The sequence below is a fragment of the Myzus persicae genome, unplaced genomic scaffold, assembly GCF_001856785.1.
Source record: "Myzus persicae strain clone G006 unplaced genomic scaffold, MPER_G0061.0, whole genome shotgun sequence".
Classification (NCBI taxonomy): domain Eukaryota; kingdom Metazoa; phylum Arthropoda; class Insecta; order Hemiptera; family Aphididae; genus Myzus; species Myzus persicae.
The window spans coordinates 209625-225670 of record NW_019103469.1 but is presented as its reverse complement, the minus strand read 5'-3'; the positions used below and the strand labels follow the sequence as shown (position 1 = coordinate 225670).

At 27.8% G+C, this 16046-nt stretch overlaps 1 protein-coding gene across 3 annotated transcripts in view; it reads right to left on the bottom strand.

Moving 5' to 3' along the window:
* Positions 1–16046, bottom strand: part of LOC111034571 (SCY1-like protein 2) — a 188876-nt gene that overhangs the window by 15435 nt on the left and 157395 nt on the right. For 2 of the 3 annotated variants that reach the window (XM_022315852.1, XM_022315853.1), the window contains exons 11-14: positions 8274–8523; positions 5352–5520; positions 4872–5053; positions 960–1192 (exon numbers count right to left, since the gene is read on the bottom strand). In XM_022315852.1, coding sequence (XP_022171544.1) covers positions 960–1192; positions 4872–5053; positions 5352–5520; positions 8274–8523 — 834 coding nt within the window. Of the gene's footprint in view, positions 1–270; positions 340–959; positions 1193–4871; positions 5054–5351; positions 5521–8273; positions 8524–16046 lie in introns of all 3 variants that reach the window. The other variant, XM_022315851.1, reaches the window with a different exon arrangement.

Below are 16046 nucleotides of genomic sequence, written 5' to 3'. Positions count from 1 at the left end.
TTATTTTGATGATGGCCAGAGTATGAGGGCATCATATTATTATACGAACAATGGTATAAGAAATAGATCATCCACCATTTATCTCAATTTCGCGTCACCTTCATTATATTATAATATATAAATTAAATAAATTATAAAATAGAAATATTAATTTTAATCATGCTGAGCGAACGCATTTATAGGCTTGGCGTTCAAAATAAAGTATACACTGACAGCGGACACCGTTCAATGCAACACTCATCGGCTTTCTCATTTGTTTTAATGACTTACATAAGTCGATGATGGCACCGACAATGTGGACCCATCGTGTCCGTTAATCGGTCTGAAGTACTGATAGCCCTGCGCAAAAAATCAATTTAAAAGCTCGCCTGACACATATAATCACATATCATCCACAGCAAGCTCGTCACCAAAAACGAAAAATGTCATGACGCCGATAATAATATCACATCAAAATAATATCATCATTTTCTGGAGAGAAAAAAACATTTGAGGCCAGCAAAATATAACATGTAGAGTAATAACTCACAGCGTTATTGGTTCGTTTGTATATTACGACGGCCCGTCATTCTATACAGTGCCCACATGTATACCATATATATTTTTATATAAAATGCAACGACAAGCGACTTGAACAAAATGGAAATAAATACAAACAAGTGATAATAATATATAATATAACAGTAACATAATAATTATGTAATAAAACTAATGACATAATAATATGACGATGATGATGATGGTGATGATGTACTGCATAGTAACGTGTGGTGAAACGCGCACTATATATGTCTACACATTTTTGTTGTCGTTTTTGATAATAAAAATAGTAATAATGTCATAATATTATCGTCTCGCGTTGAATACAATAATTATATGATTTATATAATATCAATTTTCTACTTCTACTACTACAACTACTATCTACTAATAATAATGAAAATGACAGTAATAATTACCGATGGCGGTGACAGGTTGATGGTGGACCCGCGGCGCTCGACGTTCGAGTGTCTCCTGATTGGCAGACCGGTGCCGACCGGTGTGCTTCCGGGCGAAGAGGCACATGACGGGGCCACGCGGATTTTCGGAGTGTTCAACATGTTGTCAGACAGCCGGCGATTCGGAAACGAACTGACTACGCGCAAGAAGTTGCTGTCGGAACCGGAAGGCGAACCGCCAAACCACCAGCTACCTGTTGGACACGGAAACGAAAAACGGTGGTTGTCTTTATTAGAATAATAATCATTGTTCTTTTTTTTTGCTTCGACGACTATGGATATCCTACGTTGACACTAAATACAATTATTACCTACTTAAGTCTAAAATCAAATTCCATTTTTACTGCAATTTCCGGCTTAAATATATACAAATAATAATGTTAAACGCTAGTAAACAAGAGCAAATACTATGCGAGAGTGACATGTTTGTTGACATTCATGGTTTAAATTCTTTCATATAGAAAATTTGAAACATTATTTATCTTGCTGTTGACATAGGCGGCTATTGCCGGACACTGATAATTTTAATTTAGATAATAATAATAATATCTGATTCTAGGTACAAAATTCCATTAGGATTACGTACAAGATATGACGTAGATGTGAGTATGTGATGCTTCCTCATATAATACAATGGGGTAAAGTACCTACGAGTGGGTTTGAAGGATTGAAATAACGAGTATAATATAATATACTAATCCAACATTATGTAGGTATAGTTCCATACTCCTTAATCTGCTTAACATTATTTCTCATCTCAATCAACCAACAACTGCTTTTTAGCTTTATATTATTCACTTAATACATCTAAATGTATTTTTAAATGTATTTTATAGTGTTATACAACCACCATGAAAAAAATTAAATTAAATAACATCACAATAGCGATTACCTATGTTGAGATCTTAGTCTTAATTTTCATTAGGTTCCATAAGTTTTAATTTAAATCTTAACTGGTACCCACATATTATTAATCAATAAAAAACTGGAAACTCAAAAAAGTTATGAAAATATTAAATAAAAACTAGTTGTTACTGAATGGTAATCTAATTTTGAAACCTCAAAACAAATATAATATAAGCTGTCATAAAATAATAAATTGATTAGGTACGGATCTGTAATATAGGCATTGGATCAGCTAAACATACAATTATATAAGTGTAATATAACAATATAAAATATTTTAAATATACTATATAGTACAAAATATTTGTATTTTTTTATGAGGTTTAACAGTCTTAAAAAGTAGTCCTGTATCAAGCATACATATAATAGCTGATAAGCCACATAGCCTATTGAGAATGAAATTGTTGGAATTCAAGTACATATTTGTTTAATACATACTAAATAGGTACATAAAAAAACTAAAAAATCTAGTTTATAATAAAATTATTAAAACTAACTAAAGAAAATCACTTGAGCTTATCTTGTTTTGCACTACCTACGTAAGACGGGTTTATTTTGAGCAACGTAATCACAAATCAAAACATAATCCAAAACACTGAATTAAATAAATCCTTCTTCGGTGATTAAAATATCTAATTGACTTATTTTCGCGTAACAAAAATACCATTTATAAAAACATTTATAAAAGCTTTTTTCATTAATTACTATTTACTTCACTTATATCCGAATTAAAAACATGTATACATGCATTAAAAATTAAGTCTAGCTGTGATTTAAAAAGATAGGAATATTAAATTTCAACTAAATAGTGTGTAAATAGTATTTTCATAGTAGAATCCTTAGAAATATTCAAAGCCATCCAAAGTATTCATGTCAACGAGAATAAAAAATGTTTAATTATGTTTAATAATTTTCCAAGCACTATATCATTTTCATACACAATTAAAACCATTGTAATTAATTATCTTTCAAATAATCCACGAACTAAATGTTCGTATAAATAGAATACTTTTTGAATCGGTTCCTGAGCATTTGAGAATAATAGGTAATGAAAAAGCTGACAAAAAGCTACAGTTATCCATGTTGGTTTAGAATTGTGGCCCTGTATATTAGACTACAATAATAATCACAACGTCGAGTTGAACGACAGAACCGATAGTTTAATTTATAAAAAAATAGACTTTGAGAGATCTAGCAGTAAATTCTACTGTGACCCACTCCAGTCATAATATTCACAGAATCCGAAGTTATATTACCGACCTTTGATTAAACCAGACTTCCAGGTTAGTCAAGTTGTACAGTCGTACAAAAATTACGGGAAAACGAAGATCTACCTCTATTCTCAGCTTGTGTTACGCTCATTACAGTCAAACACATAATATGTCTTCTTGAATGCCAACTATATGTCAAACGATATGGCACAAACACACATCAACTCCCAAAAATACTACAAGGAATCCTCACACCTCCAACCATAAACGTTAATACTTTAATTATTACATTTATAAATAAAATTGAGCACCACCAACTAATTTAAAAGTGTTTTTAATATCGAACTGAATTTTATGGGTTCACAAATTTGTTGTTGATGATAAAAATATGTAAATAAAAAATATCGATGAACAACAATCGATGATTTGTTACATTAAAGAAACAAAGAAAAAGAATCGATTATACTACAACATAATATCCGGTCAAATCTATATGTTCACTTAAACAATAGTATAATATAATCATACAAATAACATAAGTACCCATGTATTTGTGTCGTGTATAGGTTCAACCTTAAAATACAATTGAATATTTTAAAATTATTCATATTAAGCTAACTCATTTTGAATAGTACTGTAAACTGCGTACTTGTGGTTATACTAAATTGTTATTCTAAATTATGCATTTTATCATCAAAATTAAAATAATCATCGTAGAATTTTTATTTTTGTTTTTAAAATGTAAAATATTCATAGAGATTGAGTTTAATTTTTAAAAAGGCACTGGCGCGCGACGGTGAAATTCTTTTGCACCCTTAAAAATAAGCAATTAACCAGAAAACGAGTCAAAACTTAGAAATATAAACATTTTTATGAACTTATCATGGCGATATACCCAAATAGTTTTAACTATCAAAACCAAGCAGTGTATCCGAACCTTATTATTAAATCATTTCACCGGTAAAATATTATCGGTGTGTAAATGTCATACGATATCTTGCCGATTATGAAATAATATATTCTTTTTTATTATTAAAGGTTTAACCTAATACACAACATCAAGGAGAAAAAGGTAAGTAAAAAAATAAAAAATATCCAAGCTGAGTTATTTTCAGTTTTCTCAGTAACATTTTTTGCTTCTGAGTAAAGTAAAAAAAATAATATCTCATGCCTTAAAGAATAGTATCCTTCCTAGTTCCTACACAGGCCTGTTTTGTCATATTATGACTATGAGGCATAATGAATCCGACCTCTATCTATTTTAAGAAAGATTTCACTATGATATTGTGATAATGTGATACCATTGAGTCTAGACTATCTAAACAGATAATCTGATCAGCTCTAAAAATATTACGAGGATCACATTTTTACAGCCAATAAAAGAAGGAGAAAAAGAAAATTAATTTAAGTATTTGATGGATGCGGAAAATGGTTGGCAATTTTCTAGAACAACTTGGTTTGTCGTTAAGGAAACGAGATTCAATGTGTTAGCACACTATCACGTTGCAATTATTAAACCAGACGTCCTCCCAACTTAATGGATTTTTCGTCGAGAGTAAATTTGATATAATTTTGTTTCACTTGACATTTTCTTATTCGACTTTCTATTATTTGTGTGTTATATGAAAACGTAAACAAGAGAGAAAAATTATGTTGTAAAAACTATTATAATAGGAGCCTAGTCAACAATCACTGCTTTTATTAATTTTTTTTTTCATACAACTGATATAATTTTTTATTTATTGATATAACTTACCCGCTGAATTTTTTCTAACCATATCTTCCGCACTTGACGTTTTGCGTGTTTCAACTTTCAAGTTTGGTATGTTGAAGTTTTGTGCATGCATGTTGTCAGAACTGTATAAATGTCTTAAAGGCCTGTGTCTGTCTGGACTCTGCATTGATATTGTATCCAATTTCAGTTTATTCCGTTGGTTTCTAAAAACAATTGTTATTGTATTTCATGTTTAAAGCTCATAAAGTTGCACATGTAACATAAATGCATAAGTATAGTAATAAAACAGATTAAAAGAAAGGCCAAAAACTAAGGAGAAAATAATTTTAATTTGGTTCAAATTGTTGGTTTAAAATATTGAATTATAGACCTTTTTTAAATAGTTCAATTAAAATAGTTTTATATATACATTATATTGTAATAACTCGCACATTTAAATATATATATCTTGACTAGTAGCTACGAAATGCATGGATAATAATAATAATATTAATTATTCACCTGTCAATCTGTTCGAGCATGTCTTGTAGAACTTCAATAAGGGTTTGGAACTGTTCTAAATTCAAACCCGGATTCATTGTATGTGGAATCAGAGTTGGCATTATTTTCGTTGCTATCATATTTACTGATAGGCCGTATTTCTTGTCACGCAAAATTATACTGTATATAACTGAAAAATATGAAAGGCTTTTATTATTTACATTTGCATGAAATGCAGTTATAAGAGTTATACTGTGGGTTATCCGTGAAACAAAATATTTAAAATCAATAAAATGGAATTGGGTTGAGTAGTTGAGATTAAAATCACGAGGCATATTTATATTATGTGTATATATTTTTTTTCTATACGTTCACTCTAAATAATAATAATCCATATTTTTTGAAGTGTTATACGCATCATTTTATATTGTTCTCGTTAATAATTTCTGTATAATATTTCGTATGCCATGTTGTTAAAATTATAAACCCTGTGTGTTTAATACGCTGCAGATGTACCTATCCGATATTGGAACTTATAACTAGGTCACTATAATATACAAAAAATAAATTATATAAAAAATGCAATGTTATATAATTTATATTATATTATTGTAGTTTTTTGTTTCGAGAGCTACAAATTACACAATAAACTGCAAATTTCAATTTTATATTGATTTTATTTTATTTCGTAAGTAAGTAAGGGTAGCTATATTAGTTATATTCGTACAGTGTTCATACTATTATTTCGATGTTAACACGATTTGTACGTTATAGCGAGATAATGTGACAGGAAACATTCCGAAATGTTGTGGAACAATATTGATAATGGTATATCTTCACAGGAAGAACCAACTGACGTAGAATAAACTAGATAATAATAAACCAAGTCTAAAGCAGAAAGACAGGAATGTGAGATATGAAAGTAACATGTCAAAATGTAACCACTCTATTGCTACCAACTACATTGAACTTTAATTGATTCAAGTGCCTATTACTATACGTACGCAGTTCGCTTCAAAATATTAAAAATAAAAATGTTTGTACCTTTCGTATCTCGTTATAGGTTAAGTAAACATATCGTTTATAGCTATGATACATAATGTTACTGAATCACATTTTAAGTTAAATCTATATCATATAGTATACTATTATGAAAAGGGTGGAAAATAACAAACTGTAAATCAAAAATAGTTTCGTAAATTTGATTGTGGAATAAGTGTTAGATAAAACAAGTTTTCTATTTGAGTAGATAATAATTTATAGTATTAGAAAGGGTATTTCTTATGTGCAATCGATAAGAATATTTAAAGATATTTTCATAGATTCAAAAATGTATACTAATAAAGCAAATTTACGATTATGTGTATTTTAAGTTTATTTAAAGAACTTGCTATGTTTGAACATTATTTGATAATAAAACATATTTTTAATATTTTTATTATTATTATTTCTATTTTTTTTTATTTTTTTGCTTAGTCACTTACAGTATTTTATAATTTTTAAAGCAGAATTAACTCGGAAAATAAACTGACAGTGAAACATTGCACTGGATAGTTCAGATTAGGATGAATAAGAACTGCCCGTTGTAATTATTCTTTATTCAGAAAAAAAATCGTTTATATTTGTTCCGATCTCGGTGGCATTAGCTTTCAACATCAATTTATAAAGTCATTAATACCAAAAAAGAAAAACGAGTTCGTTTTCTTAAGAATAGTGTATAATTTAATTACTATACTTTGTCTTAGAATTTACTCGACAACGCAGCTCTATTAAAAACAACAATACAATTTTCAAGATCATAGGATTTAGAAGAAAATTATATAATATGTATAAGGATAACATAATTATTACCAGTGTGTTATACATGTGGAATATAAATAAGTATCATACCTATTTGACAAATTATGCGCAAGCCATCATAAAACTATTTATTAAGAGTTATGAAAACTATAATATCTAAGAGCATAGTTCTATAGTTTTGATTTAAAAGAGCTATATACCAATAAAATAAATTTAAATACAAATTGATACTAGTTAAACGTATGAAAAAAATATGGAAATTACCAAGATAATAAATAGATTTATGTCAGAAAATTCAGAAAAATCACATTTTGAAAAAAGTGATTATGTTTCAAAAAATATTTATATTTAAAAAAATTGTAAGAATGAACTACTTTTCTCAGACAAATATTTTTACCTACCATCAACATTTACCAAAAAAGCTTGAATACAATTTAAAATTTAAAATTTTCATAAATAATAAAAAAAAAAAATGTTTTCCTATACTGTTAATGCAAACGTCTATAAATTATAATATATATATATATATACATAAAAACAATGTTTGTAGAATATTGATTAAAACAATTCAGTGTCAGTTTGAAGTCTTTGTGCAGAAAACATATGTTACACCTTGTATATAATTTGTATATGAATAATTATAATAATGTACGAGCGTCACGGTGCTGTATTGTATTATTTGCCAACACGATTCTGGTGGCCAATGTTTATGACAGATGTATGATTTCTTCCTTCTCATCCACTGTTTAAGAACTAATGATATTTTTGTAACTATAATAACTACAGTCTACAGCCAAAGTTAATAGTCCATAATATTAGCTAGCCCTAGAAGCATCAATAAACCTCCGCTTCATTGAAGTATCAAGATATCCGTTTTTAAAGACATAACAATTTTTCTCCAACGGGGATGTTCATAAATTGCCTACCTAACACGCCGTGTAATAATAATCATAATTATTTTATTGAAAACACAATATTATAGTAATATTACTAATATTATTAATTCATTAGTATAAACTATAAAATCATTAAATATAAAATAGCAGTGTGTATGAAATTCAATAATAAACATAGTGGTGATAGTTGCATGGTTGTGATTTAGATCAGATAATTTATCAATGATAATATAATTATTTGTGTTACCTGCTATTCTTGCTATCACTTCGGGATCTGTCTGGTTTACTATCCAAATTAGTGGTAATACATCTTCGATGATTTGTTGTTTCTCAAGCCGGTGTAATATGATTTCCAGGCACGCCAATATATTCAAGACAATTTTCAAATCGTTGGGATTGGTTTCGTACACCATTTTGAGTTTGGGCAGTACCATTCTTCTAATAGCTGTATCGTCCATATATTGAGAAACGTTGGTCACAGCCAAGACAGCAGCACTCTAGTAAAAATACAGCAGTTAAGACATTAATGCGAAAGGTTATAATAATATTAATGAATATGTATAAAAGATAGCTGTTAGGTACTGGTATAACGTATAAATTATATCAAACCGAAGATAATTTTAATATTACGAGATAAAAATCAAATATACATATTAAATATTATGTTTCTCATAAAATATATAAATATAATTATTTTCAACTAAAATAATCATAAGTTAACTTGGTTGATATTTATATTTTATTAAAACTTTAAAAAGTACTTCAAACATTATATTATAATTAACAGTAATCTCGCTGGCAGTTTTGCTTATATTTTATATCATGCCTCTATTTAAGAAAATATTTAAGTATGGAGACGTTTCCTTTAAAAATACTTTTAGTGGTAAAATAACATTACATTTGAAATAGTATTATGAATAACATTTAAATATAGGAAGTATAACAGTTTATGTTCTTGCGAGAACTATTATTTTTCTATTACCATGCACTGTGTTTTTAAATGAGCATTAATAAAAACACTTTAAATGACACTTTTGAAAAAACAAATAGTATACCTAATAATATCTGATGCAGAAATTATGTATAAAATGTATTTTATAATAATCAAATGAATTTAATTATCTATATTTTATTGAAATAATATTTTCAATATTTCTATAATGGTTCATAAAATAAGTCTATTGGAAATAATTGAAATTGGGTCAAATTTTACAATTAGATGGGTACTCGCTCGATCACCTTGTATCTTTATTCTTTATATTTAAAAATTATTGTAAAAGTCTTTGCATTTATGAAATAAAAACCCTCTAGAATTAATAATAAAAGAAATTGGATATTATATTATATATATAAAAAAAGGTTCTTATTAAAAAGTTGTTCTACATTACATTTTTTTCAGAAACTTTAAATCACAAACATGATAGCCACGTACGTGAATATTGTAGTATAATATGATTCTGTAATATACGCATACTTTATAAAGCTTTAAATTTCGATAAAAATTAAATCGTTTTTTTCCCCCAAAATAAAAAAAATCTTCAAATAATACTTTTGATTTCAACTAACTATAATGGAAATCTACTTGGAAAACAGTTAGAAAATAAAAATGAGATTAACCTCATTGTGAATAACCAAGTAAGCATTAATTATTCCAAGATGAATTAAAGTAATAATATTAATAACACATTCGTAATATTTTCAACGATAATTATTACACTAAAAAAATAATTTAAGCAATTTAATATTAAGCAATTAGCACTACGGGTGTGGCGAACCCGGGGCCCCGAGCTGTGGACTGAACTTACTTTAGTTAGTTGGTTCACTCCATCCTTACTCTGACCTTAATTGGTTGGAGTAATCAGACCCTCCAAGAGGAGGTTGTCGTAAGGCCAATCACCTTACACGCAAAACAATATGATTACGAAACAACGATTAATATTGCCTCGGAACGTGGAGATTACGGATTTATGTATTGGAACTTGGAATGTGCGATCAATGTATAGGACTGGAACATTGACGACAGTCGTATCGTGTCTTGAGCGATACAGACNCTTTACATAATTTAAATCTAAAATTTTTATCATATCACAATTTGCAATCACACCTCAAATTTTGTTCATCGAACAAAATTATTCTCAAATCGTGTACACTCTGTTGTGAAAAAAAGTATCTATCATGTTTTTAAATCATTTTAATTTACTAGTTATCCATAACGAGGTACAATATATAAACACGCAGTAGTATATTATATAGAGTGCAACAGGAAGGCCTGATAAATGAAACAACTTTTTTTCTGAGTTTCAGAAACATTTTGATTGTAAAAACATTTATTTTAGTTATCTTGTTTATTTTTTACGATTTTTTCAAATCTAATTATCTCTGTTAAGTAATGTTCATCCAGTCATAAAAAAACATTAGCAATTTAAACTTTTTTAAAACATTTTTATAGAAGTTTTGAGTAAGTAATGTGTTATTAAAAAGTTATTATTTAAATGAGTTCCTTCAAAAAATTTTAAAATTTTAAAAAAGCATAAAAATAATCTACAAGACTTAAATACATATTTTTATAGTCTAAATTCTTTGGTTATTTTCAATTTTTTTAAAAATATGAAATAAATTGTTATACAATATATATGTGTAGCACAAGAGCCAATAAATTATATGTAATAAAAAAAATAATAATAAATATTGATTAGAACCAAAGTTATTTCATTTATCAGGTATTTCTGTTGTACCCTGTTTAATACTATACGAATGGTTCAAGACTCGATTATTAAATCCCACGTTTTTATTTTATCTAGAAAACGCGTGTAATTTTATCGTATAAAAGTATAAAATATGTTTGTTATTATTTTAAGCATCGTACTGCGAAATTATATCAGTATTGTTCACAAAGGTCTAGACGTTACAGATATTGTTTGATGTGTGGGAAATGTATTTAAGTTTTTTCTCAATGTGTCTATAATATAACACAATATACATCGATGCATATATTATTATTGAAATATTAGCCGCCGCCCGCCGGGGCTTATCTTCGATTCCGTCGTCTGAAAGGTAAAAATGTGCTTTGACAGTACACCGTTACAACCGCATGGCACGTGACCCCATTATGTACACAATTTAATGTACATTTTATCAACTTTAAATTCGATCATATTGTATACATCTCAATTCATATTATGATGATCTATTATTATTACGAAGGTTACGCTTATTATTACGATATCTCATACCATGTGATTATCGCTGACTTTACGAGGCGGTTACTGTAATAATATTGAGGAAAAATACGTTCCTGCAATGACGATCTCAATAGTAAATCGTGACGATGCATAATGATTGTCATGAAATCATCCGATACATACTAATAACTTGATGATTATCAATTCCACACAGAGACAACAATAAATAAGAAAAATGTGTACGTTTTTCTTGCGGGAATGTGAAATCTTTACACTATGATAATAATAATAATATAAACATACATTTTTACCTTAGGTTACTACGATAAAGTTACAACGTTTACTTATTTTAAAGAAATTTAGGTATACTAAATATTATACAATATATTATATTGTAAACCGTTACCTGTTTTATATAGTGACATTATGTTGGACTTATTTATTTTAATTCCAAAAGGAGAGAATGAATTATTCGTAGTAATATCATTTATTTCATAATTAATAAAAAATTACATTTTTTTATTATCAAGTTTTGCAACGTAAAGGTCAAGAATATTAGACAGTCGCTTGTACATGGTTATCATTTTTTTTCTTTACTAAGTCTCTAATGAAAACCTATCAGATAACGCAAATATGAATAAAAAAGTAATGGAATTAATTAAATGATTTAGTTGTCACCAAGTTAGAAACAAAAACAATATCGGCCATACAGTATTTGTTGATCAAACTGTGATAATTTAGTTCTAAATTTGTAATAGAGCTTAGGACAAAAAATATTCATTAACAAAAACAGTTATGAACTTATGAATACTCATACAATTGACACTTAATAACTGTAAACTAGAACTCAATAATTATTATACTAATACATACATGTTTAAATCGGATTAATATATTCTTATCAGATATGAAACGATTAAAAGAAAAGTCAACATTCGTATTTCCTTTCAGAAAAATGTATAAGGTATTATTGAGAAAATTGTAATAATTATAGAATTGTCATAATTCATAATAAGTACACTGTAATAGCAAACAATTTTATAGTAGTTGGGTATTAGATATCATGTCCATGTTGATTTTTTAATTATAAAATTCTAAACCTTTGAAAAGCCAAATAAAATGTTAGAAATTAAATTATTTAAGTTATTATTTAAAATTGAAATTATTCAATACATATTCTTTAAAAATGATTAATCACATTTATAATGTACGAACATGGAGTTTTATTTGTCATAATGGTTAGATTAGGATATCTTAAACATAAAAATATTACAATACTCTTGAATGTATGACACAAAACAATTATTTAACTGTATGTTTAATAAGACTTTGCCTAGAGTTATTTGTCTCAATAAAATATAAATAGTTTAATTATTATTATTATTATTATTATTTTTTTTTTTATTGATCTGAAATATACATCGACAACTAGGCCATTAGTACAAGAATTTTTTGGTTACATTGCTAGTATTTTAGTATTTATATGATTACATTAAATTAAATTGTACTGATATTATTTATAGTATTAGATTTGTGTATTATTTTTCAGGAGACACAAAAATAAACGTCACCAATTATTATTTAATTAATTGTACTATAATTGTTGGACCAATTGTTATGCATAAGTAAATAATATCAGTAAGAAGAACGTTAATATTAATAAAACAAAGATTTTCGGCAATTTATGTAGTCAACTCAATTTCTACAGATAGCTGTAAGTGAATGTTGGTTGAACTTAAGACGTAATAGTAATATTAAATCAGCTTAAACTTTGGGTATAATGTTGCGAATTATTCACGGCTGTCCGACATAATTATATTTCGAAGACTACCGGGTATTATTTCTTTATGCAAATTATACTCATCGTTGACGCATGATGGCTTTAAACCTAAGATGTTATGTTTTCTTATGGTCTTGCTGTGGACATCGAACAAAAATAACTATAATAATTATGACTGAACGAAAGCTTTACTTTGCTGTATTATTAATTTATCGTGACTTTTAGCTAAAATAACTTCGTTTTCGGCGTTCGTCAATTATTATTTTGCTTACAATTATTCGGATGGGCCGCAAAACGTCTCCAATCACAATACATAATAACAGTTTTCATTAATATTGTTGTTGTCCTTAAAGTCTGGTAAATTGGTTTTCTAATTTATTCGACATTATGACATTATTATAGTGCGGTCGGAGGATTTAATAATTTCACGTAGTACAAAAGTATTTGCTTGGTTTCCTTATTGGTTATGTAGAAAACAGATTGAAGCGTACAGTGATACGCCTGGGTATAAGGCCCTGCTGTTGGCGAAAATCCCCCAGGGCTCTGAGAAACGTGGATTGAACAAACAAATGCTCAAACACGTTGTTCGCCAAATCACGGTGCCGTAGAAGAGTATTTATTTTTTTTCCCTTATTTGTCATTTTATTTGAAATAGGCAATTATATATATATTAGACCTCTACGAGTAGTGGGTTTGAAATAATTCAAACACTTTAGATTACGATCCTGTACACAAACAAATGCCACTAAAAACTGCGCAAGAACAATATTATAATAATATAGTCGTTAATTATTTTAGATTCATATAGGTACCATATTATAGTTAAGATAATATATAATATTATTACTGTTACTATATTTTTTTATTCTAATGTAATCATTAATTTTTTGAATAGAAAAAGTCTACTGGTGGTTCAATATATTATAGCACTAGAAATCGAAGAAAAAATGAATAAACATATAGTTGATGAAAAGTAATTTGTCATTTGAAATTTATCTCAATGTTATGGAATATGTAATTTTATACCTAGTAATGTTCCAAACGCTCAACTTTGACGTTTAACATTTCAGAAATGTGGGAGTATCCTTAATTTATTGACTCTAGGTAAGACCATCACGTAAATGCATTACAATTAATACTTATGTATAATACTATTATGATAATATCATAATAATATATTCAACAAATGGAATATTTAGATATTCTATGTGGATACCTATATTATATTTAGTATTCAATGTTGTTTCTGGTTAACTGTATGAAAGTAATTCTTATTTTTTTTAATGCTTCATGAAAGTTGATAGTCTGAATTATAGTAAGTTGGCAATTTGTTTCATGTTATATGTATATCAATTTACTATTTACATTAGTGTTGACTGTTTTTTTAATCGAATTTTCAAGGAAATTTGTAGGAGCTTTGCATAATAGATAGCTTCTTGACATTGTATAATTTTTTACACATTACATTTTTAAAACTATTTATAGACATTTGAAATGTTTCTTTTTTTAACCCTTTCTATACAATCGAAATCGAATTTGTTTCATTAAATTCGTATTTTCGTCTCCTCAAGATTTGTTAAAACAATTTTTTTGTCATTTTTAACTATATTACTGTGGTTAAAAATAATTTTTTTCCATTTTTTGGAGGACAGTTTTTATGGCATTTAAATCAGGACCCTAATTGTTATATGATATTCAATGTGCAAAAAGAAGTTCAGCATACGATAATATTATTTTGTTAATAAAAAAATACATTAACGATAGCAATATAAATAAACTCTTAAATATCCTTTAAAATACTGCCTGACAAATCGTTTTTTTTCCCGAGTTTTTTTTCGTATGCAATGATTTAACACTTTTAATGAAAGTGACCTTTATTATAAACTCAGTGAACGATAAAAACCTACTCTATAGCCATGAGTGTTCTATTGTTTTTTTTTATTTATTAAAATGCACAAGTATAGACGAGACATAGGAAATAGAACATTGGCTTAAGTGGAAAAAAAATAACATTAATTGGTAAAGTTTAGTCGACAGTGTTTTTAATAGTGTTCGTTATTTCGTGCTATGTCACTTGTATTGTTAGTCGCACCATTTGTAACATGGTTTATATATTTTATAAAATCGTTTTCGGACCTATATGGTCTTTTATACTTATCGGTTACATAGCATCGGTTGACATGATCATTACGATACTTTCAGTTTTTTTGTTGACACCGACAATATTGTTAGGTAGCACGTAATATTCGCCATTTATATTGAATTTGACATAAATAAAATTGTTCTTGGACAGTTATCAATATCATCAATAATACAATAATATGGTCTTAGACCAGAGGTTCTGAAACTATGTTACGCTTACCGCTTTTGGTACGAGGAAGACTACATGTCGGTACGCGAAAGGCCACAAAGTGATAGAACGGAGAGTAAACAAATGAATATTTTAAATTGTGTTTGAAATAGACATGGGTAGTAAGCGACAGATTAATAATACACATGAGTGGTACGCAACAAAAAAGTTTGAAAACCGCTGTCTTAGACTAATATTTAGGAATACGTCTTACTACTTTCAAATGAACTACTCATTGAAATATATTGAATAATTGTTATTTTCAGTAACAAATCTCAGAAAATTCATTGAAGTAACTATTTTTCATCTTAGGTGTGCATTAAATCAGATGACGTTCGTGTATCTTTGATACTAAACACAATGAATTAAACTGAGTCATTCCAACTATATAAGTATTTATTAATTCATACGAATACATTAATCGGCAATAAAAGGGAACGCAAATACTTCAGACGTAGGTATACTTACTCACTCTACGCTGCTTTGGAAATATATTCCTGACAAAATAACATATAAATTAACCGTTCAGTAACCGTAAACACATTTTAAATAATCTTTCCATTTGTATGAACTTACAATACGAAGGAATTCAAAACCAAGAATATTGAGTAAGAGGCAAGATGTTTTATGAAGTGTTATTAAGCCCGTGTGTACAATTCGTTTTTACAACGATATTTGTCAGTATGCTATAATGTACGAAGCAAAATA